The sequence below is a fragment of the Eupeodes corollae genome, chromosome 1 (assembly GCF_945859685.1).
Source record: "Eupeodes corollae chromosome 1, idEupCoro1.1, whole genome shotgun sequence".
In the NCBI taxonomy this organism is placed as follows: domain Eukaryota; kingdom Metazoa; phylum Arthropoda; class Insecta; order Diptera; family Syrphidae; genus Eupeodes; species Eupeodes corollae.
In genome coordinates, this window is record NC_079147.1 from 245,968,556 (window position 1) to 245,996,068 (window position 27,513).

A 27,513-nucleotide genomic window follows, 5' to 3' on the forward strand; every position below is an offset into this window, starting at 1 on the left:
AGTGAAAAATAGAGTTGATTTAACCATGGCACATTCTTGATGTGCGGCTGAAAATCGAATATCTCACAGTACGTCCAAAATTGAGTCGTTTCTGGAAGTTTCAGTGTACCGGCAGAATTATTTAAGGAGAAAGGGGTTTACAATAAGTTTTTGAGATAGAACATTGCTTACAAAATCTCTCTTAAAAATTGCTATAGTTCCAAATATTTTTCTAGTAAAGTGATCAAAATTGGAAACATTTGATAGATTTCAAAATATTGCAGCATTGACTTAAAGGGTGCTTTAACAGCATTTTATCCGAATGTATTCTTAGATAAATATGAGTTGTACAATATTTGGAACTGATATTCTTTAAAATGCCTCTTCCATGAAAATTTATGAAGTTATGAAGACTCACATTACAACAAGTATCTTCTCTTGCTTGTGTTCATAAATTATTAGTTTATACTATCAGAATTTTACCAAAGGCGTAAATACGCAATGTGGTTGGTTTTCATCTGGTTTCTATTGTGCAAAAAATTTTTGTGTTGACCAAAAGACGAGACGAGAATTTTTTTTCAAATTTAAGTCACTGATCAGAGAAAAATACAAAATTAATAAATATTCGGAGCAAAAATCTCGCTTCTCTATTTTTTTTCCAAAATTCAATTGAGTTGGACAAAAACACTGTTTGTAAAATTAAATTAAAAAATATGAGACCGAGGCTATGGCGGGACTTAATGTTATAAGACAATCCCGAGAAGAAACTGAGATTTTTTGATCTCGCGAGACTCAGGTAAGCCTAGCATTTCCTGCATCGTTTAAAATGCAACATTTTTAAGTAATCAATGGGACAAAGATTGGTCTGAAACGAAGGAAATTTATCCACTGAAGCAACCAGGAATTAAGACCAAGAAATGTCTGCCGCCAATCAATTGAATTGGGCAACGTCAGGAGGTCAACTCAGCTTACCCTAGTAGCTAAAAGATTGTGGTTACGCAAGAATTGACGACTTAAAGTGTGTAAAATTTGTTTTGGAAATGTTCTTCAAGTATCCAGGCTTTACGTTAAAAAATGTTTTATCTTTGACGAGGCACATTATGGTTATGGAAACAATCAAGTATATTAAGTAAAATTATTTAAAATCTTTTTAAAGTTAATCGCATGGCAGCGTCTTTGGACCTTATTTTTTGTAAATGAGAAATGTTATAATGTTCATTGGTTTTAAGTTCGTTGTAATTTAAATTGAATGTTTGTAGCCAGAGATTAAAAACTGATGTTTACCACACGGTAGAGTCTTTGGACCTCATTTCTTTATAAATGACTTACTTACTTAGGTCCTCAGACCTGTCAAGTCCGTTGGGGAGGGGACCTCTTAAGGGACATAGGGCCTCTACTACGCCTACGCGACAACGGGACGTTGATTCCGTCTCGAATGTCCTGCGCCATGTGCTTCTCGGTCGTCCAGCTCTTCTTACTTCTTGTGTATTCAATGCAGTCGTTACCTTTTCGAAGGGAATGTCAAATCAATTGCCATTTACGTCTTCGTATTATGGATTCTATAGCTTCCTGACCTGTCTTTCTATGAAGGATCTCATTTGAAATACGGTGCAAGTGCAGCACGCATAAAGAAGCACAGATTCGACATTTGTGCGAAACAGTTGTAGCTTTGTTCTTAAGGTAATAACTTTCATTGGTCTTAAGTGTAATCAAACAATGTGCCATTCAAGCTTGAAGTTGTAAGAAGACATACTTTCCACTGGCTCCCCTTATGACAAGAATTCAACATAATGAATTAAATAAAAAAAATATCAAGCGACAAATTATTCTTTATTTCGATTCCATTCAAATCTGATCCATATTGAATTTGCTTTACATAAAGAAAGTAAAACTTTAAAACATCTCTTTTGGTTGAGTTTAAATATTTAAAACAAGATAAAAACTTAAATCATTGATTTAAAATTCCAATCATGATTTAAAAAACTGAGGAATCGAAACCAAATCTAAAAGCAATTACTTAGAGTCGAGAGCATTTAATTTAAAGGATCATAAAAATGTCGTTTATTCGAATTATCAACCGCTAACGAGTACTTTTTACAATATGCATTCATAAAAATGCGTTTCCGTCTTTTATAGCACATCTCCATCGACCTCAAATAATACGAGTACGAGTATCTCTCGCGTAAGTACATAGATTTCCAATAAAAACAAAAATATATAACCAAAATAGTAAACCATTTTTATAGGAGGAACTTTTTACGAGCTATCAACTCGAACATGAAGTAAAGACACCCCCATCAGCAAAAAAAACAATCAAACTAACTCGTTGTGTTTGGGGCGTATACGTACTCTATAATATTTTGTTTGTCCATAAAAAGATAAAATAAGTATTTTACTGTGGGAAAGAATAAATATTTTGTGGATTTGGGGTAAAATAATAATAAGAAAAAATAAAAAAAAGCATATAATAAATAAAATCATATAAATATAAAAAATATGTATATTAATTTTAGTAAAAATATGTTTTATGTTATTGATAAAATTTTGAATGTTTTTTCGTTTACTTTTTTTCATTTTTCAAAATATATATATATGAATTTTTATGGGTGGTGTTGTGTTCGTGTTTACATGTTTGTATACATCAGACACAATGAGCCCATTTTTCTTCACACATTTTCATTTTTCATCTTATTTTTATTTACTTGACTTTTCTTTCTTTTTGAAAACAAACAAAAATCCATCAAGAACTCACCTTTACCCTCAATTGGAAGATGATTGCACTTCATGATAGCAAGCACAGCTTGAGAAATATTTGGGAATTCAATTAGGCCTGATGATGATCGTTCCGTTTTCAATGGGAACAATCGCACCGATGTGGCTGGAACTTCTTTGATATTGAATATGCCTATCAGTTGATCCTCGGTTAGACCAGGTGGTGTGTTGAAAAAGTGAAGAATCTTTTTTAAGAAAAAAAAAACAAAAGTCATTTTTAAATTTCAAATTTATTTTAATAGTTAAAACGAAGAAGATGAAATACTTACCTTACTCGGTGGTTGAATACGATTTTTGCTAGCTTGGGCCGGCGATAAAAATCGATTATTTTTTGAACCAGTATACTCCTTAAAACTGGGCGTATGATCTGGAAGTAAGAACGGATTTATAACTTCCGATAGGAAATTCTGTTTGGAGAACGCTATTTGAATTTTGCCCGGACTGCCAATGGGAATGTTGTTAAGATGCTGTACACAACGTTCGACCGCAACTGAATCACCCATTTGTACCATTGCTGTACCTTCTTTGGTTTTTAGGAATTTTATCTAAAAAAAAATTTAAATAAAATTATTAATTATAAGTTCAAAAATATTTAAGATAAATTCAAATACTACAATCTCAAAAACTCATCAACAACTTCTTGCCAAATTAATTTTTCAAATTAAAATTAAGACCTTGTTTTCTAAACTTAGTCCCAATTTTGTAAGTTGTAAGTTTAACCAGAGTTTAGGTTTTAAATCAAATACAAATTTCATAGCTTTAAGGTAGCGTGAAAATTTTACTGCTGTAACTAAAATCATCTAAAAGTTACTTTTCTGTTATGGTAAATTTTAACTTATAGTCAGGTTTAAGTTCCAGTGATAAGCTTTGAACAAACTTCGGATCATTTATTGAATATTTTTCAATAATTGGATCATTGTAAAAGTTACAAAATTTACTTTTTGTGTATGTTCCTCTTTAAAAATTAACTTTTTGGATATTTAGAAATAATGATTTAACAATTTTAAGAACTGCTAACAGTAGTAAAAATGTGATTTTATTTATCAGATTTATGTTTGTTTTTGTTTTAATTTAACAGTTATAGCATTGGATTTTGCCGTCAGCCAGAAGAAAGAGTATAATCTAAACAAGTGCAATATAAATAGAATTGTTAATATTTTCAAGTTGTATTAAATTAACTAACCAAACAAGTTTGTATCAAGATTCATAAGGTTTGTAGGGTTGATTTCAGGTGCGTTCAGAAGGCTTCGTTCAGGATTTGGTATCGATATTTTAGCGCTGTTTTGACGCAACTGCTCAACACGTTCCACATCTGTCCATTTAGGATTCCTTCGGTTTCATCTAAAGTTAAGAAGCTCTTTCCCCAGTGTCCTCTTCTGATTGCAGCAAGAATAGGGCACGTTGCTTGGAAGTGCAGCACGTCTTCTCTATCCTGTAGTTGCATAAGGCATACTCTGTGTTTTCATCTGCACAATATGGTCGGTAATTCAGATGTAGTAACTCTCCAATGTGTAGCGGTCATAAAAATAGTTGCTGGCGTGAAGGTTGTGCTGCAGACCCTTGTACATACTTCGCATGTTGCTTCGTTCTGCCATCTCGGTGAACTTACAGACATTGTCTTTTTCAATTCTTGCGAGCAGTGTATCGAAGCTACACTTCCAAGTATCGGTCCCACTTTCTATCAATTCAATATTATGTGACTGCTCTAGGAGCATCCACTCCCTAAAAAAAAGCGATTTTCAGTTAAGAAGATGCAATGATCCTGGGTAGACTTGGCAGAGCCATTACACTCAAAATGTAGTTAAAATGCATTTTTAGTGTAAAGAACAGCGGAGAAAGTCTAGTCTCCAGATATAGCATGTAGTTAGGGGTGTTTTCTGAAAGCCTAAATATTTTTTTAAGTATTCCAAAAGCTTTTCTACTTGGTCATATTGAAGAAATCCCCACACCTGGGCAGCGTAGCACATTATCGATCTCATCATCGCTTCAAAGAGCTTATATTTGGTGCTCGGGGCTACATATTTTTTGCTGAGAACCTACTTCCAATAGCAATTGATAGATTTTTTCGATTCTGTTACTTTTCCATTGAGATGATGGTTGAAATAAAACTTTAGTGTTATAGTAACTCCAAGATACTGATACCCCTTAACCACAACTAAGTGCACATTTTCCCCATTTCCACCTTTCATTTCTTGCGAATCTGCCTGTACCATTTCTAAAGATCATGATTTTTGATTTATTTGTGTTAACGGCGAGGCTCCAGAGACGACAAAATGCTTGTAGTTTATTTATCATTATTTGCATCATTTGCGGGGTTTCAGAGAAAATGACGATATCGTCTGCATACATCAACGCTTTAATGTCGACACCAGCAAAATTAATTCCAGCTTGAAACTCACTCAAACGGATATTACTTTTTACCCAGGCTGTGAGCCTGCCTAGAATGACGCCAGTATTTTCATTATGGTGTTCAGAAATGATATGCCCCGATAATTGTTTGGATTGTTATTATCAAGTTTTTTAAATATGGGAAGTATAATATTTTTGGTAAAACTTTATGGTACTTCTCCTACATAAAATTATTAAATATATGCATCTGTAAGTTTTTCAATAAAGTTTAACGACGCGTTTTTGAGAAACTCATACGTACACGGTCTGGAGCTGGAGCTTTGTTGGGTTTGCACCTGTGTATCACATCCAGGACTTCTTGTACGGCGAAGACATGATCCAAGCTTTCATTTTTCAAATGTGGCGAAGCGTTAGGAAGCAATTGGTTGGGGTTTGTTGGTTTGCTCTACAAGTTTTAAAAATGTTGTGCTGGGATGTTAATATCAAATTTCATGTTTTAGATGAAGGGTATACAAATGACACGAGCAATTTTCCAGAACGAAGTGTTGTCATTTACTTTTGATTTTGAAGGCTTTATTAGCTTCTTGGTGCATGCTTTTTTCAAGGTTAGAGTTTGTTGCTCTTAGCAGCTTAGATATATACAAGATTTTTTCCTTGCAGCTTCGCATTTCTGAGTTTGAAAAAATTAGAATGGCTGAGCTGCCTGATTTATGCACGAAACCAAGATGTATGTGTTCCGGATTGAGTTAATCTCAATGATTTGTTAAAGACGGAGGCCACCAAACTGTCCAGTTTATTTTTGTATCGATCTAAATGCGAACTTGTCCACTAAAGTTGTTGCAAAAATTGTCTCCGTTATTGCTAGATGATTTATCTGTACGCCATATACAAGTAACGAGAAGCGGTAAGTGTTCTGAATAGACCAGCTAATCGATTTTTAAATCTTCTACGAACTCCAGCCATTTTCAACGTACGAGAAAGTAATCTATTACGAAACATGCCGTTCCTCTTATGTTATGCTAACAGCATAACATAAACAGCATATCTCCACTTAAATAAAGCTTTAAAAATAACCTCCCTATCAGCATCTAACACTGGACAATAAGATCGCACTTTTACAATTGGTTTTAATGGCCTAAGTTCAAACGATCTTAAAACTAATGTTTCATGTCTGGTTTTGGGATACGATTTTTTTAAATTCAAAAAATCACTTAAATAAAGCTTTAAAGTTATGGAAATCTATATTTTTTGTCTTCAATATTAAGTTGAAATATTTATGTTATTTCATAAAAAATTTAAAAAATTTGTATAACATTTTAGATTTTACTTAAACAGTTTTTAAAACGGTTAATTTTGTAAATTTTCTTTGAATTTTTTCAATTTTAACAGAATGAGTTTTATAAAACGGATTCCATACCACACAGCAGTACTCCAGAACTGATCTAACATAAGCAATGCAAAGCGTTTTTAAGGTAAAGATGTTACTTAGACCTTTAGAGTTGCGGAAAAAAACCCAAGCATAGAGTTGGCCTTATTAACCATGAATTCTAAATGATTAGCGAAGTTGAATTTAGAGTCAAAAATGACTCCCAAATTTTTTTTCCTGAGACTCTATCGAAACCTTTGTTCTCAATATGATAATCATTTACAAAAGAAGACGAGCGGCGAGAAAATGAAAATCATTGAAATTTAGAGATGCTGAGGTTTGATTTGTTGATAAGCTTTGAAGATCTTCTTGAAGAAGCACACAGTCAAACGGATCCTTAATGCATCTCAGAAATTTGAGATCATCGGCAAACATCAAGGACAAAGAATTTAAGAGAAAATCAGGTAAATCAAATATGAATAAAAGAAATAAAAGTGGTCCAAGATGGCTACCTTGAGGAACACCCGAAGAATTTCTTAATTTAATGTTTTATTTTTAAAAAAAATTCTTTACAATTTCAAGTTAACTAAATTCTAAATCAAAGGTTTTTGGGGAGATGCCTGTTTGTGTTTTAACACGTACTCGTTAGTTCGTAGGTTCAAGTGTACATAACATTCGAGATACCCTTTTTCGGCTGTAATATCTCAAGAACCAGCAGAGATATCGTCTTCAAATAAATATTTATTAAGGAAAATAACATCGAAAGATGCAGAAAGGACCTGAAAGGTTTGTTTTTCTTAAAGCTATTGGAATCCAACTTCCTTCATCTTATGCAAAATATCGTTGTTAATATTTAGTAAACTAAAAAAATTCAGTTGACTATTTTAAACCAAAAAACAACTGAAAACTTTTATTTTAGACTTAGGTATCTTCAAAACAAAAAAGATATTGACTCCATACTTATTCATATTTTACAAAATGTTGGTATTAATATAAAAAAAAATAATAAAAAATATTAAAACACAATTTTTACTTACAAATCTTGAGAACACTGAAAGATACTGACTTCAAAGATGTAATATTAACCATAAATATTGTTGTGAATATTTTGTAGCATTTTAAGATAGTGTTTCTTATAAAAATCAAGTTTTTACGAAAAATATATCTCGACACAAAATAGTTAAAACATCAAGTTTTAAGTGCCTAACCCTTTCAATTTCTTAATATGAAAATATTGTCTTATTATGAAAAAAAAAAACATTTGACAGTTTTTATCAGACACAAATGGAAAGCTATCAGTGTGGATCGTATTCTACCCTCTTTTTTAAATTTTATCACAGCTCGTCTTAGAGATAAGGCGGAATAAACTGCTTTACGAACACACAGTCATCTCTCTAAAATAATGAATTACATTCTAGACACCTTTTAATGTCGAGAGATGTCAACACTTTTCTTCCTCAACTCTCTTATTAATTAGCAAATTATTACAATTTCGTTTTCATTATATTGCGTCAATACTAAAACCGACAACACATCAAAATTGTAGGTCAAATATTCCATAAAACAAATTAAAAGATACAAGTATTTGAATATATCAATTCATCAATATAAAACCTTCATTTAAATATTCGTTTGGTTATCTACCTAAGCAAATAATAGTCAGTGTGATAAAAATGATAAGATTTGATTAATTTTCCCCAAAAAATACCCCAAAATAAACCAAAATCAGATTTTACTCTGTCATTTAAAAAAATATATCCCATATGGTCTAGTGGCTAGGATATCTGGCTTTCACCCAGAAGGCCCGGGTTCGATTCCCGGTATGGGAAGTTTTTTATTTAAATTTAGTTTTTTTCTGTCTCCAATATTATCAAATTATGTATCTGCACAAATATAATAAGTGCCCTTGGATTTCAAAAATAAAAATATTACTCAAAAGGCGACTTTCAAATTTTGTTCTTTAATAATTGACAATAAAAAGAAGAACAAGTCTAATATTTAGGTCAACAAGATAAAGCTATCTCATTGATGACTCGAGGCGTTACAAATTTACTTATCGACATTAAAAACTTCTCCTTAGTTTGAAGCCTTTTGTGTAAGGAACCTGAAGGGACACGAAATAACTAAAATGTGTAAAAGAGAACCTCACGTTAGCTCTCATTTCACAAAGGAAATGTTAGTAATTTAGAAAGTTAACAATATATTTTCCGTATCTAAACTATAAGAATTATTTCCTTTTACTGAATTTTCAACTCTTATTGAACAAACCATCAACATACTTTTGGTAATAAGGAAACGAAAAAAAGAAAACATGGATTTCAACAACAAATATTTGATTTTCTTTGTTATTTTCACCTTCGAGCGATAATATTGTACATTTTAAGAAATAAAATCACGTACGTACCTACGTTTCTTTCAACTTCCCTCGTTTTTTCGAAATGTAACAAAACATGAGAACAAAACCGAACAAATTCTGAAAACACCTGGTTTAAAAAGTTTGTTTCTATATATACCATCGAACTGATTGTAAATCAAATCATCCCACTTCTGACACCTTGTCATCAAAGTTCGAAATCCACAAAACAATATCAGCAAAAAAAAACTTCAAAAAGAAGTTTCAAATCTACAGAAAAAGGTATAAAACATGAAAAACATACGACTTCTGTGAAATCTCTGTGACAATGTGATTCCGGTATAGATTTGTCCTTAAGGACATAAAAATACAACAACTCAAAAAAAAGGACGAGAAGAACCAAAGTAGGTATGAGAAAAATGTCACCTGCTGTTTTTTTTTTGTTTGGTCTTCGTCTTCATCGTCATCGTCGTTCTTGTGATGTCGTTCCCAGTTGCTACTGTGCTATAGTGCCACACCACCACCGCCACTGGTGGTGTAGTCCTGGTGCCTTGCCTTAGGGATAGATGACACAAATCAAAGCTAAAGGTTTAGCGATAGAGAGGTTTTTGGATTTCCCTTCCCAGCTTCCAGTATTCACTCTCGAATACAGTACTCAGAATCACTCTATTTGATAGTTGTGAGTTGTTGTATTGGATTGGAAGATTTGAGATTGGGAGTATGGAGTAAATTTCCTGGAGACATAAACCGGAGTAGCTGATGCTATTTATGAAGGAGATTAGCCAAATGCCAGTCCTTTTTTTTGCAAGAACTGATGCAATGTTGTGTATGTTTGTAGCTATAAAAGTGTCAAATGAAACGGTTGTGTCCTTGAGGCATGTTTCATTCATTTCTGCACGAGTTGTTGTATTTCTTTTTTCTCCAATACTTGTAATACTACAAAACTGCCTCAGGAAGTTGTATTTTTATTTCGTTTCTTTTCCATCGAATAGAAGAAAAAGGTAAGTATTTAAAATTGTAAATGCGCAAGAAATAACAATAATGCTCCATTAAGGATAGGAATTTTATACAGAAACTCACTTTTGTGATAAAAGGACGAAGCAAAATTGATTGGGTTACCAACCTATTTTTAAAAATGTTCGCTCCTTAAAAAGTTCTACTGCTTCTCTCCAACTAGAGTCAATATTTACACAAGAACTGAATGAAATATCATGAAATATTTTTTTAAGCACGTCCCGTCCACATGTTCCTCTAGTGTACCTGCTCGCTGTTAGTTGGTCCTTCATGATGATGCAAGAGGACAATTAAATTTATTTTCAATTTAATAAAATTCAATATAGGTATACTGGAGTGTATACAAAATTGAAAACCCATGTTGAATTACATCAAGAAGGACATTGACAGTTGACACATCTGTGTCAATTTTGGGAACACTTCGGTCAGACTGACCAATATCTATAAACACCATATATACAGAGGCAAGGATTCTGTGGCGTGCACATCTAAAGGAAGAACTAGAGAACTTTTCTACCAATATTCATCATTTCTATACACTTTAACCAAGAGAACTTACTTGGTAAATCGAATGAAAGTCCTTCTTCCAATTCCAACTCTTCACTCTTACCACCTACTCACCAACTCCAACCCACCCCCAAGGACGATTCTTTATGCCTTTGGAAATAATTTAATTGATGAGTTTGTGTCATCTATGTGTGCGCTAGGAATTTCAATTGGAAATTGATTTAGCACCCTAGTTCCTATCTTCTTCTTCTTTTTCGTCTTCTAAGGAAGAAGAAGTTACTTTCTTTTTTTTAGTTTTGATCCTTTTTCGTCTTCTTTTTTATTTCACGTCTATCTGTGACTTTCTTTTACTCGTTTCCCTCACTCAAAAACGTGAGGTGGATGTGTTTTAAGATTGTACAACAAAAATTGGAGCACTCAAGATGGTTGAATTTATTTTTTCCTTGCACTTCCTTTTTCAGTAAGAGGTGGGACACGTTTTTATCCTATCAATTGTAATTTTACTTTCTTCATGTTATTTTTATGTGGTTGTCTGTCCCTTCATTTTATTTGGAATTTATTCTTTTAAATGAGTTTAATGAAACGCAATTTATTTAAAAAAAATAAAATTCAACTAGCTTTAAGAATCTAATGATGCTTAAAAAAGAAAGACATTTATTTTATTTCACCTCAATCTGTTGGAAGTGGTCTTGAAAATGGTTCCAAAAACGTAAAATGTTTGTTCAATTTTAAGAGGTACAAAAGGATGTAAAACGATGTGACCGAAACAGATTACTGGTGATGTCCAAAACAGGACTTTGTGCCGTTGATAAACTAGCTAAAAGCACTAGATAAGTCGATCAGAAGCTGCTGATAAGCCGGTAAGAAGAAATTGAAAAGCATGTTAGAAGCCGTTTATAAGACGGTTAAAAGACGTTGAAAAGCCACTGATAAGCCGTTGAAAAGCCGATAAGAAGAAATTGAAAAGCATGTTAGAAGCCGTTTATAAGACGGTTAAAAGACGTCGAAAAGCCACTGATAAGCCAGTTAAGAGCCAATGATAAGCTGTTGAAAAGTCGATTAGAAGCCATTGAAAAGCATGTTAGAAGCCAATAATAAGTCAGTTAAGAACAGATGATAGGCCATTGAAAGGCATATTGGAAGCCTTTGATGAGCCGGTTAAGATCCCTTTATAAGCCGGTTAAAACACGTTGATGACACAGTTGAAAGATATTGATACACATTACCAGACCAGAACAGCTAACCTAGGCAACCGAATCAGAAAGGAAGAGCTGGAAGTATAAGGAGACTTACCAAGGAAGCAGTAACCTAAAGACTCGCACTTTTGACAAACTTGAAAACTATCGTTGCCGAACTAAGGAGACTAATATACGTTAATATTATTAAAAGTTTTATGAACTTAAATTTGAAATCATTGAAATTAAGTCACATTAGAGAAAAGACCTTTATACAAAAAAGTTTTCAGTTCCTTCTTTAGTTAGATCCTGGATGCTGACGAGCATATCTCAGCCCTTGAACCCAAGGTTCATGTCGAGGTATATACTAAGATAGTCTGCGTTCACAACGACTAAGATAATGCTAACTTCGCTCAACCGTAACGTAGGAAAGAACTCATCCCAAAAAAGAAATATAAATACCGGGAAACTTATAGAAATAAATGGTTTGTGCATTCGATAAGTTTATTCAAATGCACGCACCATTTCTTGTGATATTTAATTTCCCCAGTATTTCATACTTTTTATAACATGAACGTGTATTTTGTCTACAATTCGCTTTCGTTTGACACCTTACGTGTTAAAATTTGTTCAGTGAAATATCCAGAAAAAAGAAGATTTACTAACGATATAATAAATGTGATGATTATTAGAAAATACTGAAAAGTTTTGACTTTAAGTAAGACATAAGAGACTGCTTAAATTTTAAGTGATACTTTCTTTGTTATTAAAACTTGACAACTTAACACGTCTTAACAGTGTCAGTTTTTAGAAAACTGGAGATTTAACATTTTTCAGCCTTACAAATATCCAACATGTCATCAAGAACTCAAAAAGTGGAACGTCCACTTGAAAATTCAAAAACACTTAGCTCGTTAGTCAATCGAACAAAGCTCCTAATTGTCGAACAGAAAGTTTTGAATTTGACAGATATCAAAATTACAGAAAAAAGTGGTATACTTCATTTTAAATACCTGGAAAGCATTAAAATCAAAACATCTCATGTTTTAAATTTCTACAAAATCACAACTCAGAACTTCCTGTGTTTAGACTAATGTCAGGTCTTTAAAAAATCCCTTCAAACAATTTCCATTAGTAGTTTTTTCTGTAAAACTACAAGCTCCTGTATCAAATTGTATCTCATTCAACAAAATCACGTAAAACGTTTTTTCTCTTCAAAACGAATCCTCAGGTACAATTTATTTAACTTAATGACTTGTATGGGAGTAATCCTTTTCGTTAGTCTCTATTTTCCTAAAACTTGCTTCACAACACTCATTGTGACATACTTGGTCTTCAGTTAGAAGAAGATGGTAGGTAGGTTCCATCATAAATCCTCATAAACTTGTTCTCTATACGATGATATACACTGCCGCTCATCTGAATAGGTTCAATTTTTTTTCACCCTACTGTAAGAGTTTCTTCAAATATAATGCATTGATGTATTGTTTTTTATGCTTATATTGAAAGAGTATCATCATACGCTTAGTTATAGAAAAAAAACTTAGTCTGAGAACTTACCGTTATTCTCTCATATAAGCTAGACCAATTTCACTCATAAAAACAACCATTATATATGGCTCATCTGAATAGGTTCAATGGCGAAAACTTTAGTTTGCGTTTGGTTGCATCGGACATCGGGATTCATTCGTCATTTTAATTTTGTCTGCCGATATTTTTTTTTAGTTAACGTTGAATATGGGTCGCGGAAAACCTTTAACAGAGGAAGAAAAGGGGAAAATAAAAGCCTTTAGAGAGTTGGGCTTAAATCAAAGGCGTATAGCGAAAAACATTAACAGAAGTCAAAATGTGGTGAGCCAGTTTTTGCGAAACATTGAAACATATGGCAAAAACATGAAAGGGGGGAGTTATACAGCCACTACCAAAGCTGATAGACGTGCAATAATTCGTGCCGCTTCCAATTCTCATGACTCCGCTTCAAAAATTAAGGCAAAAACCGGTGTAAATTGCAGTTTGGCTACGGTAAAACGTGTTATTAAAAGTGCTAAACATTTAAAAAGAAAGAAATTAAAAAAAAAAAACACCGCTAAACGAATCCCGAAAAAAAATTCGTCTCCAGTTTTGCAAAACTTACATGTCGTGGAAGTGTGAATGGCAACAAGTAGTTTTCTCAGACGAAAAAAAGTTTAATTTAGAGGGGCCAGATGGCTTTAATTATTATTTTCATGACTTACGAAAGGAGGAGCATTATCTTAGCCGTTTTCATAGCTGCGAAGGGAGTGTAATGGTTAGGGAGCTATTTCGTTCTACGGGACCTTTGAACTCCAATTTCTTACATCAAGAATGAATGCAAACTCTTACAAAGGTGTGCTAGAAAAGGCTTTCCCGCAGATTTCTGACTTGTTTGGACCAATACAATGGACATTCCAACACGACAATGCACCTATTCATACAGCGAGAGCGGTAAAACAGTGGATCGAGTGCCAAAATGTGAAGATGTTGGGGTGGCCTCCATACTCCCCTGACCTGAATATAATAGAGAATGTGTGGGGACTTCTTTCACGTAAAGTATATGAGTCAGGGAGACAGTTTGAAGACAAAAAGTCATTAATAGAAGGTATTAAAAAAGCCTGGGCAGAAATTTCGCTTCAATATATTGAAAATTTGTATAGTTCTATTCCAAATCGAATTTACGAAACTATTTTAAAAAAAGGGGGGAATACTCATTACTAATTTATTGTTATACATTCCAACTGACACAAAAGTGTAAAATAAATCATTAAATTACAATCAATTCTCTTGTTTAATTGCTTTTTATTCGTTGAACCTATTCAGATGAGCCATATATAATGGTTGTTTTTATGAGTGAAATTGGTCTAGCTTATATGAGAGAATAACGGTAAGTTCTCAGACTAAGTTTTTTTTCTATAACTAAGCGTATGATGATACTCTTTCAATATAAGCATAAAAAACAATACATCAATGCATTATATTTGAAGAAACTCTTACAGTAGGGTGAAAAAAAATTGAACCTATTCAGATGAGCGGCAGTGTACATGTCAACCTTATACACTTAAAAAGTGTCTAGAATATCTTCACTCCTTTTTATAGTATAGCTTTACGAGTCCTTTGAAGCATCACATATACCTTTAGCAAAGCAAAGAAGACGAGATCTCAAGAAAACAATTAAAAATAATTTAAATGCTTTTTCATAAAAAAAAAACTGCTAACGAGTCCATAAGGATAAGTCTGATGAAGAATTCAAGAATTTCATATCCATGACCTCATTATTTATAAAATATTATATGAAAAATTCTTTCATTAAAGCGAAAGAAGCTAAAAGGCATTGAACCTCATCATAAGGAATTTTCATTTCGTTTTTAACGAATCTTACTCATTTCCGGTCTTATTTTTTCTCACTTCCCGTCCCATCACGTACTTACTTACTTACCAACAATAAACATAGGACATAATAATTTAAATTTATTTAAACAAAAAGAAGAAAAAACAAGACTTTCCAAGGAACAGGACTAGGGTAAGTTAGGCAACGTACCTGTACCTTCATTCCTTTTAAATCCTTTTTTGTAAATGACATATTTATGCGGGTGTAACTTGTACCATGTACCTGTAGTAAGTGTCTTTAATGCTCTAACAGCAATTAAGTAACAATGTTCAGCTATTTCTGCGTTTGTGTTAGCAATAAAAACTTCGCTTCGTCCGCGTCCCGACAAATTGTTACTTTTACCCATAATAACTGCATAACGTTCCTGCACGTCCTAGATCCTTTTTGAAAGCCGCGAACCAACAAAAACAAACCAAGAGCCAAAGTGATGGCAGAAAAAAAAACAAAAGAAGAGAAAATATTTAAACAAAGCTTCAGCAGCAGTAGCTTGTTGGAGGTAGTCGAGCGCCCTCTATATAAATATGTTGTGCGAGCTCATTTAGAGCTCTAGGATTTCAGGAGTTTCAGACGACGACGACGAGAGCATCAAGTAGTAGAACAACACCATGCGGACTAAAGGACCAGAGAATGAGTGTGTCCCTGTGTCTATGGCTGGGTCCGTTCTAGCAGCTTTACAGTTAGTTTAGAACTCAGAAGGAATGCATGATGGCAATAGAAATTATTGTCCTCTTTTACTGAAGCAATTTTCACCTAAAAGACTACCGGTCTCTGTGGCACGTATACTGTAAATTGTCATACAACGGTATTTTATGTCATTGTTTTTTTTTTCTATCGTTTTTTAAATTTCTTTCTTCTATGTAACCATCCTCTTGCACTGTCATGCTTCCATATTTCCATGTATGTGGAAGGCAGCATGTAAGGGATGGAAATGTGGCAGTGGGATGCGTGTGCAATTAACAACACTACTATTATCCTTTTAAGTTGCCTTCTTACACTGACATGGATGGCATAGGTAAGGTATATGGAATATGGAGTGAAATACCCCACTCAACTTGTTTGTTCTTTTCTTTTTCATTTTTTTCATTTGGACTTGAGCTTAGTTTTGTCATGTAGTTTACTAGGATGTGCAAAAATGACGGCTATTTTTCTAGAAGAAATGTAAAGGAATTCGAAGGACCTCATTACAAATTTTACATTCCTCACAAGAAGAATATCATTTATTTGATGAAACAAACTGTTTATGTACGGCGAGAACAAAATATTGGTTATAAGACTTCTAACTGTACTTAATTGACTTTTTCAAAAGCAAGACTAAGTTTAAATAACTAAAAGTAGTCCAAGGAGTAAGTGTAAGAAATTTCATTTAAATCGGTCAAGTGGATTCAGATATTACCGGAATATCGGAGACTATTTCAGTTGATAATTGCTTTATTAACGTTTAAAAAGAATTAGAAGAACACTATTACGAAATATTTAATTTCAAGAACAAACATTTGAATTAATTCAAGGTGAAACAACAAAAAAATGGTTCTAAAAATTCTTTTACAAAGATTAATGAAAGTTGAAATGAAAGTAAAAGTAGTTCAAGGATAAAGTGTACTCTATTTCATTCAGTTGGTATTTTTTGATATTGCTGAAATATCAGAAACAAATTCATCAGATATTTGCTCTTCTATTACTTGGGAAGCTAATAAGAGGAAAATGATCAGAAACCACTGATGTAAAAATAAATTATATATAGGAAGTCGTTTAAGTTGAAAAACAACAAAACAGTGGTTTTAAGACTTCTGAAGGTACTTAACTGCCTTTTTCAAAAATAAAACTGGGTTTAAACGACTAAATGTAGTTCAAAGATAAAGTGTATGAAAATTCGTCAAAATCGGTCAGGTAGTTTCTGATATTGCTAGAATATTGGAGACTATTTCAACTGACATTTGCTCTATCCAAGTAAAAAAAAAGAATTACAAGACCATGACTACACAATAAATTTTTTGTATGAAAATCATGCATATTCGTAAAAGTTGGAACAACTGAAATGTGGTTTTTAGACGAAATTGACTTTTTCAGAAATAAAACTAGGTTTATTTGACTTTGAGTATCTTAAGGATAGAACTTATGAAATTTCATCAAAATCTGTCTCTGATATTGCTGAAATATTGGAAACTATTTCAATTTGCTCTATCCACGTAGAAAATAAAGAGAACTATTACAAGAACATGATCACATAATACATTTTTTGAAGGAAGTCATCATATTCGATAAATTTGAACAACAAAAAGGTGGTTTTTAGACTTCTAACACTATTAAATTGACTTTTTCAGAAGTAAAACTTAGATTATTTGAATTAGGGAAGCTTGATGATAGAGTTTATGAAATTTCATCAAAATTAGTCATTTGGTTTCTGATATTGCTGAAATATCGGTGACATTTTTAACTGATACTTGCTTTAACTACTTTAAAACATACTTCAATTCAGTTTCTTTAACATGTTTAATTAAATATGGGGAACCTACCTAAGATGCTTTAAAATTTATAGTGAAGAACAAGAAAACTCTTTAAGTATCCAAAGAAGATGGAGGGCAATGCAGCTTCCAACTGATTTCAAAACACAAAGTTCTGCACAGTCCTGTGCAATCCAATGTGTAATTTCAACTAAAAATGAAATAGAACTTTACTTTTAGAATCAAATAGTTGACGACGACGAGGACGATGACGATGGAGAAAAAGAAAGCAAGAGAAAAATTAAAGAGTAAATAACGGAAACAGCAGCAGGGAAAAGAACAGACAGTAGAGAAAAAAAGAAAATATTTTTCTTTTTATATAAGCAAACAAAAATACATCCACTTATGAGACACAAAGGAAGCTAATTTTCTTATAAATCCTGTTTTTCTTTTTTTCCTTTTGGATATTGCTTCTATCTACAATAATAATAATGGTTGTGGTTGTATAAACTTAAGAAATAGTAATTAAAATAACAACAACACAAAAAACTCTTATGAACTCTTGAAGACTCATTTCTTTCAGTTTTCCTTCTAATGAGATATTGTTGGTTGAAAAACTTAAAGTAAATGAGATTTTTGATGATGTTTTTTGAGGAGGGATTATGACTTTTTTTTGCTAAAAATATAGTTTATTTTATGGTTATGAACATTTTGAAGAATTTAATAACTTTTTAAGGGAAAATGGAAATATTTTCAGGAACCTAACAATAATTTTCTTTGATAGCAACTTTCGAAATAATTGTAATTCCTTGGTAACTGGTGAAATATTAATTCCCTTTTATTAAAAAAAAAACAAACCTATCTTATTTGAAATGACAAAACTTAGAGTGTGACATGTATCAAACGCCAGCACTTCCAACTTTAAGCAAGTAAATTAATAACCCTCTTTTCAAAACTGAAAGATACAAAAAAGCTTACATTCATACAAACATCTTAAGAAACATTTGCTTCTAAAGTTTTAGACCGAAATCAAACTTTTTCACCTACTTTCAGTCTTGATTAAATCGATATTCCAGTTTTAGCCTCTGTTGCAATCAAATTGAAAGTTAATTCAACTTCAAAATTCGGAAAATATATTCAAAAACTTATTACTATTACTTTTTCACTTTTACCACATTCAAAAACATTTTCCAAATAGAAAATACAACAGAATATCTCTTGGCTACCTACACCTACTATCCTTTTTATTTGAGTGCATGTTTATTGTACATGCACAGCACATCGCAAATAAATATTTATACAAAGGTTATTTGAAAATGTGCTGACCTCAATCCTATGGGGAGGGAGTTTTGAGAAAAAAACACCTCCCAAAAACCAAAATAACATGAAGAAGAAGATGTTAAGTAAACGTGCCATTTATTTACACGTCAATAAAACTAAGAACAAATAGATTCACTTTCATGTGAATGTGGTTGTGGGGTAGTTATACACACATGAGATAAGATACACATACACAAGTTTAAAACAAAAGAAAATCTGTTACCTTTCGGATTGAAACACTTTCTCAGGGATTTGGAAAATTCCATGACAATAGCAAAATTCCGAAAATACAAATTCGAACCTAAACATTGTGCCCCATTCTATCCGAAGTATAACCTATCTTGAAAAGTCCTTTATTCCAAACACTCGCTCTCACACGCATGGGTAGTTTATATATCTATGGAAGGATATCTACAGTAGACGCCAAAAATATAGCATCGCTTTACAGAGTCATGGCATAGAGCTTACAAGCTGTTGACATCTAACAACCAGAATCGTCGATTCCCAACTTGGCTGAAACTTAGGCACTTAAGTTTTAACCTGAGGACAAAGATGTTTAAACGGGTTTAAGTCTGGTAGTATTGTTTGACCGATACTGAAAAAAGCAGATTCTCTAAACTGCAAAAAAACGAGATACGAATTAGTCTCCTTAACATCGCTTATAAAATCTTCTCTGCCGCAATATGTGAACGTTTAAAGCCCATCGTCAACAACCTAATAGGTTCTTACAGTGTGGTTCTAGAGCATTAAAGTATACATTCGACAAAATACGTCAGATCCTAAAAATACCCAAGACACAAGTCGACACCTGCCATATCTTCATCCATCAAGGCCGTATATGACAGCACTTAGAGGGACAAACAGTATAGAGATATGTCTAGTTTTTAACTCCCTGCCAAAACAATCCTTTTTTGCACGATGAACATGGAAATCCCCACTATTCCAATAAAGGTTAGAAAACACTTAACCGAACCTTTTGATGTCCAAAAAGGCTTAAGACAAGGTAATGCGATGTAGTGCGATTTCTTTAACATCGAAAGGAAACTTTTTAAGCGTGATCTACAGTCCTGTAGTCATAGAAAGCGATAAAAGTCCAACACCTGAGATCGCTGGATTACGTAGAGTGCATAAAAACTAATCAGACCCGGAAATTCCTCAAAGACCGCGGATCAGGTAGCGCACAAAATTGGAAAGTAACCTCACCTAACTTGAAGAGCGCAACTGGAGACATCTTGCTAGGGAACGAGCTAAATGAAAAAATTTGTTAAGTAAGGCCATAATTCACACAGAGGACTATAGCGCCACCTTAAGTAAGCGAAGACTGAAAAAATTATTGGTGAGCTTGCTGGTTTATTTTTCTGTTGAAAACCATACTTCAACACCATCTCCTCAGATGCATAAGGCAACATCTCATCCAATTGTATCTTAACATAAAATGTCCTGCACCACCGTTCCTACATTACAGATTGTAATACTAGATTCCTCTTGTTTAAAATAATTTTTGATGTGTATTTGAGTTTGAGTTCGGTATTTGGAGGCCTACAGTAAATATTTGTAACCTTAAAAATATTTCAAGCTTCACTTTCGTCCTTTTTTTTGACAGCAACTGTATGTTATCTTATACGAGTACTGAAGCTTGTACACTGTGCGGTTGATACTACAACACCACTTGTTACAGTTTACCAAATGTCTTATAAAAAGGACCTTTTTTTCTTATTTGTTCTCTTTTTGAGGTTAGGTAACAAGGGGTTTTAAAACATCATGAAGAGGATTCGAGAATTCCTCTGTGCAAAAAGGACAAAGAAGGTGTCAACACAAATTCTTGTAAGAATTTCTCTCTTGTTCCTTTTTTTTAAGCTTGCTGGTGCTCCTTCTAAAACCATCAAGATACAATATTAATATTTTTTGGTTTTGTTGTTATGTTGGGACCAAAACATTGATGTCAATTTTATTCCAAAGAGTGTTTTGAAAATTTTGCATTTTTGATTATTTATATTGCGGATTGCAATATTGCAATCGGATATGTGATGTGTTCTTATGTCATAACTCATAAGATTTAAAAGAGAAGGAATCCTTTGATGTTTTGAAAGGAAGATGGAGCTCTAGGGTCATAAGCCGGTATCAGTGATATCTATGTCAAATATGTCTTTCGTAATAAGTTGGATAATAGAACACACAATCTTGGGGATTATTTTTCTTTGTGATTTATGGAAATACACATTTTAAAATTTTCGGAAGTCTTTAGATAGCAAGATGTAAAAGAGAAGTGCTTTGAGCTTAAGTCCTTTATTACTAAATTTTAATTTTCTAATGGATTTTTTGATTGGAAATGCAAAGGCGTGGGACAAATAACGAATAAAACTTTTTTGGTACACTTTCTATAGCTGCAAGGTCTTTCAATCTTTTCATTTGAATAAAGCTAAGGTCGTGTACGTTTCTTTGGGTAGTCCACAATTTTCCATGACTCAACCTGGCATTTATATCAAGATTTTGCTGTGGTGTATTGATTAATTGAATAGACCTGCAACTTTAGAAAAGCTTACAGGAACAATTCTAAGGATCGCATCCCTGTGAGATCATCAAACTTGGCCCAAAGCAAGAATTTGGTAAGAACCTAACCCGAGCCAAAATTGATACCAAACAGTTAATTTTTTTAAACGCTCTTGGATCTCACGATCTGTTGTGAATCATTTGCTTCTGATTCTACTTGCGGGACTAAAACGCCATAAAAAGTCTTAAATTAAGAGAAAAGTACTGAAAAAAATATTTTATAAGGGTACCGGGAAGTCAATGTCTCGAGAACTGCTCGAAGGGTATAAAGGTCGACTAATTGTAATCGATCTTCTTACATAGATAAATGTTGAGATCCAAGAAAGTTTCGAAGAGCAAATCGCAAAAATCTTCACTGCATGGTTTTTATTCCAAGTGAATGAATGATTTGAAGAAACTGGACTTGTCTACCCGACGATAGGGTCTTAGTAATGCAGAATTCGGAGAATTCCTTGGACCAATTGTAATAAATCCATGTCTGGAGTTTGCTTTGCCAATATTATTATCGAAGTGGTTACGAAAATTTATTTTTTTGTCACATGTCTTGACTGGATAACGAAGAAAAGAAACGTTAAAAAAGTTGTATATTAGTGAAAAATTCATGATTTGAAATTTACTGATATTGAGTTCTACAAAATGTTTAAATGGAAAGGTCTGGAATGGAAATTCATGTTAAAGATATCATTAATTACGAGTACAAAACAAGAGTGAACCTAAATGGTTGCCTTGAGGAACACCTGAGGTGGCAAAGAAGGAAATCAAAAATGTTAATGGTGCTCTTCTAAATGGTGATGCAAAATTGCCCTTAAACCAAACAAGTTTGTAAATTTTTGGAAAAAATCCAAGTAACGGTTCTTTTTTCTTTATGTAAAAACAAACTAAACAAAATTAACTGTAAACTCGAATATTTTACAAGGAAAAAATGATTTACCATCCAAAATAATTTTATGTTACAAAGAATAACGTTTTCGACATCTGGTAAAATTTTGAGAAAAATCGAACTGACAGTTTCGTGCAAAACATAAAAACCTAAAAGACATTACTAATAGTTGGTAAAACAGATTTTTCGATTGAAATATCTTTTCAAAAATTTGAGATATTGGCTTCAAATTAATTTTTTTATTGTAAAAAATATTGTTTTTAACATTCAGTACAGTTTTTAGAAAAATAAAATGGATTTTTTTTTTACAAGAATACAACTTTGATAAAATATTATTAAAAGTTAATACAAATTGATTTCCGACTCAAACACTTTACAAAAAATTGAAATAATGGTTTCAAACTAATTTTATCTTATATGAAATATTGTTTTCAACATTCGGGAAAATTTTGAGAAAAATAGAATTGACAGTGTTTTTTACAAATAAAAAAACCTTGGAAAAATAAAACACTACTGAAATTTGTTAAAAATTTACTTGTGACTCAAATCTCTTTTCAAAAAATAAAAATATTAGCTTTAAACTATTTTTATCTCACAGAAAATATTGTTTTCAACGTTCAGTAAATTTTGTGTAAAAATCCAACTATCAGTTTTTTTTGTAACGGAAAAAGACTGAGTACCAAACTAATCTTAGTTTTTATTTGCAAAATCTAATAATTCAGAAGAAGCTAAATGACTAAACCGATTTAATAAAAAACTTAACATATGATCAGAGCGGAAGCTCAAAATTTAAGCCGAAGAATAAATGGTACAATTATGAGTACGAAACAGCTAGGAAAAAAAGTTATAAATTGCTCAATATTTTTCGGAAAACGGAAAACCACGAAGCGAAAGAGAAGAACTATCTACGAGCTCAAAAATAATTTAAGACTATTTGCAAAAGGAGTAAGTCCACATACAATAATCAGCTTGACCCCACAATAAGCAGTGTAAAAAACAGTAGAGTGGTGGAAGTTGGCAAAGGAAATACGTAACCAAGATCATCAAATTTTCCCTCAAATTTCCACTCCTGAGTTTAGAACATATTATAGTTCACTTCTTAACCCAAATTAAACGACAAGTCAGATATGAGTATAACTGTAGATGAAATTAGACGTATTCTAAAAAAAGTTAAACTAAACAAAGCACCAGGAGAGGACAAGATTACCTATGAATTCTTCACACATGCAACTGGAGGCAGGATTTAATAGGATGTTGAACAAAATTTCAGGCCAGCTTTAGAAGAAAATATTCGACGGTGGATAAAATTTATAATCTGGCATCAATCGTTTATCTGCAGTTGGCATAAAAGAGAAGGTGTATGCATTTTTTTGTCGATCTGAAAGCTGCATTTGATAAAATCTCAAAAAAATTGCTTATCTACAAACTACACCCAAAAGGAGTTTCGACAAAATTTGTTAACAACACACAATCAAATGTTTGGACGGAAGAAGAGCTCTCCGAATATTTTGAGACACTCTTTGGAATCAAATAGGGATTCCTGCTGTCACCGTTGCTTTTCGCACTTTATATAAACGATTTCCATGAATTTTTAGGAGGAGGACTCTTAATTGACTTGACATAAGGTTGCTGTTTTATGCAGACGAAATGGTAATACTGGCGGATGATGTAACGGTCTTGCAGCAGATGATAACGCAACTGGAATGTTACTGCATTAAATGGTGCCCAGAAGGAAGGTTATCTAAACAAGAAAATTGGACATTAAATGGAGAAAGTATTCTAATTGTCTCCAGCTATACATACTTAGAAGTTTTACTTTCACCAAAGATGTCATTTTCAAAGCACGTAGAAAAGAGAAACCCTGCAGCCAAGAACAGCATAAACTCGACGTGGCAACGTTTTCTAGCAAAAAGAAATATCAACTTAAAAACCAAATGAAAACTATTTCAGGCTAATTGTAGAGCTATTCAAACATACGGTGCTCAGATCTGGAGCTTTGGAATGTTCAAAGAAGTGGATAAACTTCAACGCTATTTTTTAAAACGAATTTTAAAATTGCCTACATTTACTCCAAACTTATCTTTGGCAATGGAAACTGGGGCGGAGGACGGACATTACTATTCCCTTGATCTTCACCTCAGATATATATCAAAAACAATATTCGAATACAGTGCAACAAGACTACTGCATCAGCTAACAAAAATACTTTTAAGGGAAAAATTGATGTGGTTAAAATTAATGTCTCAAAACGATTGTATCCAAAAAGGCAATGATCTATTGCGGCTGTTTAAATCAGAGGATCAACAAGAAATCCTAAGGGCCTCTGAGAACAGTACGCGCATCTACAAACATCTGCATCATTTAAGAGGACAGATTTACATTAACGATGGCTTCTAACTGAACAAGATCACCTGGATTTTAAGGGCAAGATATGATTTAATCAAGCTTAATGGAAACGGATTTGGCCAGAACGCATCATCATTAAGTACCCTGTGCAACTTAAGGGAGGTATAAAACATCCAGCACTTCTTAGGCAGATGTCCGGGTTTAAAGGAATTTATGGGTAAGTTTAGTTTACAAAAGCGGAAATAATCCAGGTGCTCAAGGGAGAAAACAGCACAATTTTTGAAGAACTTCCCAATTTTATCACTGTAGCCTTACCATACCGAAACGAACTAGTCAGAGAATATAACCAGTACAAACTTTTCCTAAAACTATCAACAAATTTTGATTTGAAACTAATAATTGTAATAATATGTACGTAAATTCATCTACTCGATAGTTTTACATTTTTAATTTCAAAAGAAACTTAAAATCTTATTTGAAAATGTTAACTTATAGACATTAAGTTGGAAATAAAAAACATTTTACTACTACTACATAAGAAAAACATTTTTTAAAAGAAATTCTACTAAAATTGGTAAAAAGTGGTTTTCGACTAATTTTTAGTTAACTTATTAAACTATTTTATTATATGCAAAAAATATTGTTGGTAATTTTTAGATTTTTAAGAATAATATTTAACTAACAACTTTTTTAACAAACCAGAAAAACCTACAAACCTTTAAGCAAGGCAAATCGACAGACGGGATGGAAAGTTATCAGTTTGGGTCGCTTCCCAGCCTTTTTTATCGGTGTTGTTTCATGATATTTATTTGGCGAATTGGGGTCTTTAGAGAAAAAGTGAGTCCTTTGGAGAAAAAGTGGGGATTTGCATATTGTTGCATTATTATACAGAACATCAAATAAGTTTAATCAAATACATAATAATCGTTTCCAATATAAATCGTTGATTTTAAACTGAAAAGCTAACTGATTAACTTAACCTTTTTGAACTAGTTAACTTGTTCGCAGTCCTTAAATTCACGGAATTTATTACGAATTTTGTTATTTAAGAATTCTTAGAATTCAAAATTGTAGTACATGCATTTTGGTTGAATTATCAACATTTTCTTTCTACAAAAAAATAACCATTACTACCAAGAATATTGAGTGATATAGCAAAAAAAAAGTAATAAACAATCCATTGCATAAACCTTCGGTCAAAATTAACCAATTATTCCTAACTGCATTGGTATGCATCTATAAAACAGATAGATATTTTTATGGTTCCCAGAACTTCAATCTAAATTCCTAGATACGTAGGTACTCGGTTAAAATATATAAATAGAACAATAAAAACCATATTCACATGATGGCATTCAATCCTTTCATCATAAATATAAATCATCATCATCATCCAGAAATCAACATACACTCTAGGTCATTCAATAGAAGCCGATGTAATTTTATTATTTTTCAGAAGAAATTTGTGTTTTTTTAAGTTTAAATAAAGAAGAATTCAAAATATATCAGAACTTCACATACTGTGAACTATGTATCCTTCTAAAGGTCATACTTTTTTGACTTTAAGGACTCAGGAGATATCCAATTTAATTTAAATGAAACTCAATCGATTGACATGGAGTATATATTATTTATAATATTTAATTTCTAAATTGAGTTCAATTTGATGCAATTCTATGAAAATCTCATACAAAAAAAAAAGACCGCACTATCAAAACGCAACGAACTTTGAAATGGGTTTTCAATTAGTTTAATAAAATATTTGTTATTTATTTTAATATAAACATTGTGTTATTTATATAAAGTATACACTTGTGTTGTATATTTATTTAATTTTTTAAGTGCATCATCCATGCACATTGATGAAATAATATTAATTATTAAATTCTGAACAAGGTATAGATGAAGGTACTTGAAGACTATACCTTAACTAACCTAACCTTGACTGGATAAAATAAAAATAAATATAGAACTAACATGAACATTTTTTGCCAATTCAATTTTACTTTTTAATCAATTAAACTTTATGTTGTATTTGATTTATTTGTTTTTTATTTGAGGATGAAATAGTATTTTTTTGTTTTTGTTTTTATTTGTATTTATTTGTGTAACTTGAAGAGGGTTGTTTTTATATATATATTTTTCCCTTTTCATTATAAAGTTACGGTATAGTGCTAATTGAAATTGTAAAATAATAAAATATCTGCGCTCAATACACCTACGGTGGTCAAATCAAAGTTATTTAGGTTATTTAAAAAAAAAATAAACTAAATTTCTATCTATCATCTATACACAACGTAAAAATGTATCTAGATAAAGTTTTTATTTAAAGGTCATTTTGTCGCTCCCAGAAATAGGGCAATGGTATTTTGTATTCAAAACATGATCTATTTAACATTTCGAAATACTCAGTTTCCCATCGACTAAAGCGAAAAAGAATGTATTTTTTTTAGCAGATTTCGTTCTAAACAAAAAAGATATATTTTTTTTCAATGGCTTCCAGTGTGAGGTTAACCTTTTTAAGTTAGGATAGCGATGAAAATATACAAACTTTTGAATGTAGAAAATGTGAATTTGTTTTTTAAATTAGTAATGTTGAGTTTGAACCTTAAAACTTATAGCGAATCAATTTCTCTCCAAGCATTTCCGGGAGATTGATCTCGCAACGTTTGAGCGGAATTTTTTCAAAATCCCCTGCCTCAATTTTCCACTGACAAAGTTAAAAAATCTTTTATATCATTTTATAGTTTGAAGTTTATAAAGAGTATCCAAGGAGACGGATATTGATTTTGACAGCTCATGGCGGCTGGTTTTTTTCCCTTCTGTCAGAATAGTTTTTGTAATCAGTTCCGTAAATCAAATCAATATTCCGAGTTACGGTGGCGAGAAACAAGTTTAAATGATAAACCTTATCATCAAAATGGTTGCGGTATTTGAATGGAATACATAGTCGTAGTTTCTATTGTTGGTGGTGAAATATGAGTCCACAGGCTTAGTGAACAATCAGCCGATACCCTTACGTCAACGAAACGCAAGATTTGGGGAAAAAAATCACCAC

The 27,513-nt window shown here is 32.4% G+C and overlaps 1 protein-coding gene and 1 non-coding gene across 11 annotated transcripts in view; one reads left to right on the plus strand and one right to left on the minus strand.

Moving 5' to 3' along the window:
* The window catches only part of LOC129941922 (heterogeneous nuclear ribonucleoprotein L), a 537,346-nt gene that overhangs the window by 39,122 nt on the left and 470,711 nt on the right, over window positions 1–27,513 (minus strand). For 9 of the 10 annotated variants that reach the window (XM_056050696.1, XM_056050694.1, XM_056050691.1 and 6 more), the window contains 2 exons: window positions 3,021–3,296; window positions 2,732–2,936 (listed from right to left, as the gene is read on the minus strand). In XM_056050696.1, the coding sequence (XP_055906671.1) occupies window positions 2,732–2,936; window positions 3,021–3,296 (481 nt within the window). The remainder of the gene's footprint in view (window positions 1–2,731; window positions 2,937–3,020; window positions 3,297–27,513) is intronic. The other variant, XM_056050697.1, reaches the window with a different exon arrangement.
* Trnae-uuc (transfer RNA glutamic acid (anticodon UUC)) lies at window positions 8,224–8,295 on the plus strand. Its single transcript has one exon. It is a non-coding gene; the product is annotated as a tRNA-Glu (tRNA).